Below are 7,855 nucleotides of genomic sequence, written 5' to 3' on the forward strand. Positions count from 1 at the left end.
CATACCAACTGCCGTCCCGATCCTGCATTGTACTTAACAAGCTATAACGAACGAAGGGAATGGCGCAATAACCCGCCCTCCCCCCGCCCCCAACTCTCGACTTCAACCTTGCATCCTTCTTCGCGACACCCCGCGATATGCCACGCCTCCTCCCACGCCTCTCCCTCTTCGCCGCCCTTCCCTCCGCTGTCCTCCGCCGCCGCACCCGCCGCGCCCGCATGGCCACCCTAATCCTCCTTCTGCTCATCCTCCCCTCCATCCTCCTGCTCCCCTTCTATACCATCTACAAACCGCCCTCGTCTTTGATCCGGTACTTTTCGCAACGGTGGACCGACGTCCTCTGGCGCCTTTGGTTGCCGCCGCACCGCAAGATCGTGGCCCTGACCATTGACGATGCGCCGTCCGATCACACGAGAGAGATCCTCGCGGCATTGAAAGCGGGCGGGGTGCATGCGACGTTTTTTGTCATTGGAGGCCAGGTGCGGGGGAGGGAGGAGATCTTGAGGGAGATTGTGAGGCAAGGGCATGAATTGGGGAATCACGGGATGCATGATGAGATGGCGAGGGAGCTGGCGGATGAGGAGCTGGAGAGGCAGATGAAGGAGGTGGAGGGGTTGATTCGAGAGGCTTACGAGGCTGAGGGGAGGGTGTGGCCTGGTGGCAGTGCTGGCCATGGTGCAGAAGGGAGAACAACAGGTGGGACAGATACGACGACAACAGAAACAAGGGATACAAGAACAAGAGAAGGCGGGACCGTCGAAGAGCAAGTCATCGAGGGCAAATATTACCGGCCTGGATCAGGGTTCTTTAGCGAGAGGATGTTGAGTCTGGTGAGGAAACTGGGGTATCGATTGGTTTTGGGGAGCATATATCCACATGATGCCCAGATTGGGTATGCCTGGTTGAATGCGAGGCATATCCTCAGTATGCTGAGCCCCGGGGGAATTATTATCTGTCATGATCGGAGGAGTTGGACGCCGCCCATGTTGAGGAAGGTGTTGCCGGAGATGCAGAGGAGGGGGTATAAAGCTGTGACGGTGTCGCAGCTTTTGGAGGAGGCGACGGGGTAAACATATTGTCGGATGGGGATTGTTGGAATTACTAGACTATATTGCATGTCGGCGTTAGGGAAAAGGTGCGGTGAAATCATTTTGGGTGGGAATAGTTATCACTGAAACCACTTCGCAGTGAATAATGGTATTGCATTTTGCGGCCATCTCGCTGGGAGTGTCAAAAGCAAGACTCGAAGACTATTCGGCGTGGCACAATATTGGATGGCTGGATTGGAACCAAAATAACCATCTATGTGCTGGAATTTGGAGAACATGATGCACCAGGTTTGGCATTGATTACGGATACGTCAGTCCATAACACTTTGGTACCATTTTGGTGGCGCTCATCTCCTGTTGTGCGTATCACTCACAGTGGTCGAACTAGCCTATCACAGCCAGCTCATCAAAGTCGGGTAATACTGCATGCTTGAATTTTAAAGTATCATACCAATGTGTCGTGCACTCAAAAACTCATTATATGAATCCATTAGCTCGAAATCTCAGGGCCGGTGCCCTTGTCGACATTGATCTTGAGCGAAAAGTCGACGTGCGGCACGCCTTGGTGAATGGAGCTTGTCGAAAGGATATCGATATCTAATGTGCCTGTCAGCGACATTTCTACTGGAGATGATTGATCCGGCACACTTACCGTGGCAAATGTAGGACTCGGCATTGTCGGCAGTCAAACCACCGGAAACCTCAAGCAAGAACTGCTTCTTGCCAGCCCACCTTTCCTTCAGGTTGCGAGCAGCGACCCTGACGCCCTCACCAGTGAAGTTGTCCAGCATAATAATGTCAGCACCGGCAGCAATCGCCTCATCAGCTTCCTCCTCACTCTGCACCTCAACCTCGATCTTGAGGCTGAAGCCACCAGCCGCCTTAGCCGCCTTGACAGCGTCAGTAATGCTGCCGCGGCTCCACACGTGGTTGTCCTTGAGCATGGTCATGGTGCTGAGATCCATGCGGTGGGTGTCGGCTCCTCCGACGAGCATGCCGTACTTCTCGACAAGACGGAATCCGGGCGTGGTCTTCCTAGTACCCGCCACGATCCCCTTGTACCCGGCACTCCGCAGGTTCACCAGCAGGTGCCGGCTCTGCGTAGCCACGCCGGAGCAGCGGGCCAGGATGTTGAGGGCCACACGCTCGCCCTCGAGCAGGCCGCGCGCGGGACCGGTCACCGTTGCCAGCGCCCTCTTTCCGCCGTGGGTCTCGACGTGGCAGCCCTCGGTCGCGTGCCACTCGACGGTGCAGCCGCACTGCTTGAACACCTCATTGAAAAAGGGCACGCCGGCCAAGATTCCCTGCGACTTCCCCCAGAGAGTGGCAGTGCGCGGCGCGTCGCCGACAACGAAACCGCCGACGTCGAACGAAGGAGTGTCCTCAGCGAGCCAGGCTGTTATTTGGGACTTCCACGAAACGGGGAGGATGTGCTCGAGGGAGCCGTGGTCGAGAGCCATGTCAATCATGATGGGCGATTTTTTTAATTTTAAGTTTTCCTTGTTTTGGTTGCGTCGAGTCCTGGGTCTGCAATTGGTGAGTGCTTGTTTGTTTTGGGGGGATATGTTTTAATTCGATGGCTGCAAAAGCTATCTTGATAGAGGCAGTCTAGGTTCTTAGTCACACTTATGAGACGCCACTCATCGATAGGTTGCGGGATCAGATGAGCGGAAGACACGCCGGTGCAGCTCCGACAATACCCGCTGAAGGTCTCAATGAGCCGGGATAGGTCCGAAGCAGACGGTTCAGCGGGGGTTAGAAAAGAGAGGGGTGGTGCGAAGACACTTCCGGGCCAATGTGGGATTTGCAGCGCACTTACAGATATCGGAATTCGAAGTCGTCGCCGATTGTAAAACTTGAGGCGATGACGTTGAATGTCCCCAGAAAGCCCGGGTCCGCTACCGGGCCGCGCAATTTCGGGGAGCGGGGGAGCGACAGACTAGGATTTCGGGGCTTCTGAGGGGAAGAAGGGGTTGCCCTGTTAACCCTAACCTGTTAGCGCGGTTCTTCCACTCATCAGTCATCACAGCCTTCAAAGTCTGACAACGCTGGACGTCTATTTAAACAACACCGGAGTATTATATTACCGTCTCTTTGAAAAAAATATATCGTGTCCTGCACTCTAGTTGGCATTTTGCCCCCTTTATTACCTACACGTGTCCTTGATTCCGCAATCGCGCCATGGTTGTCCCGCACTGACAAGCATAAAGGGGACGCAGTTATCGTGCATGCTCGGGTCAGTCGGGGTCTTCCAATATCAATCATCCTCCTCCGGGACGGGTAAAGGTCATTGTCACATCACACCTCAGGAGCAAGTGATCAACACCGTGGTCAAGGGATAGCTACTCGGTATTCCGTACCTTGGTTTGCTTTGTGGTCCACGATGGCGCTCTATATGTGGTCCTGATATCTGATGTCTTGAGTGCGAATACTCGGCCGTCACCATTGACCTGCCACTTTTCAGCTTCACTCGACTCAGACTAAGACCAAGCGACTTCAACACATAAAAAGCCTCAACATCCAGAAAAACTTCTATTAATACCGACAACGATAAAACGTATACCGTAACCGCCTTACTATCGTCTAGCTTCGACGCCTATTAACCAACTTCTTTATACCGAAAATTTCGTATCTCGCTCAAAATAACCCGCTTCCTAATTTATATACCTGCTTTATCCTAAATAACCTAACTTATACCATTAATTCGGCGTATTATATACCCTTATTTATATTTATCTTTAGTCTTCTATTTACCTTATAATACCGCTATATAGCCAACTCTAGATTCTTTCTGTAACGGGGACAGCACGGTTAATACGGGTGCTGGTCGTATAGCTTAATTAAAATTCTATAAAAGAGGAAAAGTTTATCTAAAATACGGATCTACCGGCGCTAAGAGGTTTTTATCGGGGCTGCGCGCTCTACGCTATTGTAATTAACGATAGTTCTAGTCCTAAAGATTAGAGTTTATAACCCGGGCACTAGCCCTATAATATTACCCTCCTCCTTCCCCCCCTCCTTACCCCTCTCCTACCTACCCTTATAATTAGTTTCTAATATATTCGCAATTTCTATCTTAATTATAAATTTATTTCCTATACCGTTAACCGACGTATTTATACCTTCTATTTAATATAGTAATTACTATACTAAATAGTAATTAATAATAAATAGTAATAGGTAGTAGGTAATAGTTTTAGCGTTTATACTCTTTAAATTTATATATATAATTCCTTTTCCCTTCGCTTTTTAAACTTCTCCCTTTTCTCTTTTTTTTTTAATAGTAATTTAATCCTTTAAAGTAAATAATATTATTTTCCTTTCCGTTTAATACTAATCCGTTTCTTCCGACCTCCTTAATATTTTTAAATACCTTACTATATACTATCCTTTTCCGTTAATTTAGCCTCGCTCCCGGATTCTAGCCCCTAAACTTTTTATTCTATTAAAAATAATTTATTAGCCTTTACCTCCGCCCGCTTTAGTACTTCGCCCTTTAGCTCCCCTTTTACTTATTTTAATACTTTACCCCCTAGCCCCCCCTTCTATAATTCCTCTCTATTAACGCTAACCTTCCTAATGCCCCTTCCTTAAATTCTAATATACCCCCCTCCCTTAATTATTACCCTTAATCCCGCTATATAATTATTACTATTATTATAACCCTTTTAAATTCGTATTTTATAAAGAAGTACTAGCGCGAAGTAAATTTTTTTTTTTTTTTATATCTTACTCTCTTAAGGTCTCTCCTCCGACGTTGTATCGTTGCTAACCTTTTTACTATAGTTTAATTATAAAGAATCTACTATACCCTATATTATATATTTAAATATAAAGGAAACCTATTTTATAATACTTAATTATATTATATACGCTAATTATTATTATAATAGTAAGTAGTACGACCGGGTATTATTGATAACCTTATATATAATTACTATTTAGGAGGCGGTATCTAGCGCTACGGTTAAAGTAATAATAAAAAAGAATTTAAATTAATATATAAATATTTAAAGGAATATTACCGAACTATATAAGAAAGGATTTATTAATTAATATATTACTTCTACTTCTTTCTTTCTATTTTCCCTCCTATTCAAAAACTTTAGTACTAACCTTTCTCTTTTTTTTTCTTTTTAACTACAAATATTTATACTATATTAAAGCGGTTTCCCCCTTCCCCCCTTCCCTTCTATTAATAGTACCCTTACCCTATAAATTACGTATAATTTAAGATAGGGTAGTAATTTTAGAAGTAAGGATGGATATTATAGAAATAGGAGATAATTGTAAGAGAAAAATTTAGAAGAAATAGAAAAATTTAAAATTAATATTACTCTTTTTCTTCTTTTTTATAACCAACGTTATTATTTCTTATATTTAATAATAAAATATTTAATTAGATTATTATTAATAATAGTTAGGCTATATTTAGTTTTAAAATAGTTTAATACTATAGTATTAACTACTATTTATAAAGGTTCCTAAATTTATTCTACCTATCCTACCTACTTTATTAATACTTCTCTATATCCCTTCTTTATTTAATAGTATAAAATTTTATTTATAAAATATTCTTTTTTATTATTAATTATAATAATTGGAGGTTAAAGGTTAATAATAACCTACTTTAGTAAAGGATTGTTCCGAATACGTTATAGGAAATCTATATAAAATTTATTAAAGACTTTAATAGTAATATTAGTAAATTCTATAATATATAAATTAAGAATTCTTGAAATTATATATTTAATATATATTTAATCTAACTTCTTTTTAGGGTATTTAATTCTAAAGTTTTTAAAGTTTAATTAAACTTTATCCCCCTCCTTAAAGACTTGGGCTAATTATTTCTTATAATTTATAAAACGTTCTTAATCCTATACTAAAATAATTATTGTTGTTTAATAAAAATTTATAATTTACTATAGCTATATAACGAAACCTTTAATTCTCTTTTATAGGTTTATAAATTCAGTTTCTACGGGTTGGATAATAATTACTATAGGGGATTATAAATAATAATTGTAAATAATAATGAATAGAAATATTCCGATTATAATACTTATTCTACTATTAATTATTAATTATATAGTAGAGTATTAATAATCCTAATTATTCTATATATAGTTTATAAAGATTCTTAAAAATATTTACACCTTTTAATTTATATGTTTTGGCCCGCTATTAGTTTGGGGGTAAAATACTATATTTAATTACTATTCTACTCTAAGGAGGTTATAGAAATATTTTTAGAAATTATTAATCTAATTAAAACTTCTATTATTAATAATAAACCGGGGCTAATTATAGTAGTATATAAAATATTATAGAAAAGCTTTAATAACTATTCTTACTTCTATAGTAGGTATAGGTTTTAAAATTACTATTTTACTAAACCGGTTTTTAATAATTAAGAGGTTTATGTAGCTTCCTAAAGGTAGGAAATTAATAATAAAATCTATTTAAATATTTCTAAAGAATTAATTTAGGATCGGTAGTAATCTAAATAACCCTTTCTTTTATTCTTTCTAATATTTTACCCTCCTATAAGTGTTATAGTTAATTATAAACTAATGAATATAAATATTTATTAACGGTTAGTAGAAATTTCTATTAATAGTATATATTATACTTTCTCTCCCTATATAACTAAGAGTAATTAAGTTGTATATTCTTTAAATAAGGTGTATATATAGAATATTCTTCTTTAAATCTTCGGGAAATATATAGAAGGTAGTTACTTCTATAATAATTAGGGCTCCGGGGATTTAAATATAGCTTTAATAATATAACTTCCCTAAATTATTAATTCAATATTTTCCTAATTATATTTTTAAACCTTAAATTACAGCGGACAAACTTTAATTACTATTAATAATTACTTAAAGAACGTTTTAGTAAATTATATCCTACTAAGCTACCTTTTCATAAAATTATTATAAATCCGGATTTTTAAATACCCTTACGCCCTCCTTTATAATTATAGAGGAGGCTACTATACGAATATAATTCTTAAAAACCTTTTAAAGGATTAATTATATCTCCCTTATTTCTATATCCTCCTTATTAGGTTTATTTTAATCCCGCTATAATAGAATATTATATATTATAATAAATTTACTTAGACGGTACTAAATTTCGAAATTAAACTTCGAAAGAAGTTTAATTTAATATACTTAATATTTAAAGAATTTCTATCTCTCTATAAAGTATTTAAAGTTCTAATAGTCGGTTATAATAATAAATTTTTTATAATTTTTAAATTCTATTAACTATTCCTCTAAATACTAAATAATCGCTAATATTTCCTTATTATAAATAGAATAATTATATTTAATTAATATAAATATTTAAAAATAGTAGTAGACGCCTTTTCTAGGAAGTTGGAAATATTTAAAATAATATTCTAGAAGCGTAATAATTAGAGGATTTTATAATTATTAAAGCTATTTCCGGAAGGTTATTTTATTTATATAGGTAATAAAGAAGATAAGCCGACGACCGAATTAAATATAATCTTAAAAATTTCTAAGCCCTCTAAAATTTCGGAGGTAGATTCCGAGAAACCGGAGGCCGAACCTAATATAACGGAGGGTTAAAATTAAATAGCGGAACCGAAGCGCCCCGCCCTATTAATAAATCGATTATTAAAAGCTAATTAGTAAGAGGAATTACAATTCATTTATTAAATTAAAGCGGAGGCGGAATTTAAGCTTTATATGCTAAAAGAGGGATTACTCCTATACAACGGTAAGTTGGTCGTATTAGATAAAGATATATTAAGGATGAAAATTATCCGAGTA

General features: G+C 38.6%; 2 protein-coding genes across 2 annotated transcripts; one reads left to right on the forward strand and one right to left on the reverse strand.

Annotated features, from left to right (window-relative positions):
* Positions 1 to 176: 176 nt before the first annotated feature.
* On the forward strand, positions 177 to 1,245 carry NEUTE1DRAFT_73964 (uncharacterized protein; the record flags this gene model as incomplete). The annotated part of the gene is made up of 2 exons (XM_009858707.1): positions 177 to 657; positions 769 to 1,245. The coding sequence occupies 2 exons, from the start codon at positions 219 to 221 to the stop codon at positions 1,068 to 1,070; spliced, it is 741 nt and encodes a 246-aa protein (XP_009857009.1).
* Positions 1,246 to 1,402: 157 nt separating this feature from the next.
* NEUTE1DRAFT_126722 (uncharacterized protein) lies at positions 1,403 to 2,549 on the reverse strand (the record flags this gene model as incomplete). The annotated part of the gene is made up of 2 exons (XM_009858708.1): positions 1,403 to 1,646; positions 1,702 to 2,549. The coding sequence occupies 2 exons, from the start codon at positions 2,516 to 2,518 to the stop codon at positions 1,540 to 1,542; spliced, it is 924 nt and encodes a 307-aa protein (XP_009857010.1).
* Between the last annotated feature and the right edge of the window lie 5,306 nt (positions 2,550 to 7,855).

Source organism: Neurospora tetrasperma (genome assembly GCF_000213175.1).
Source record: "Neurospora tetrasperma FGSC 2508 unplaced genomic scaffold NEUTE1scaffold_81, whole genome shotgun sequence".
Taxonomy (NCBI): Eukaryota; Fungi; Ascomycota; class Sordariomycetes; order Sordariales; family Sordariaceae; genus Neurospora; species Neurospora tetrasperma.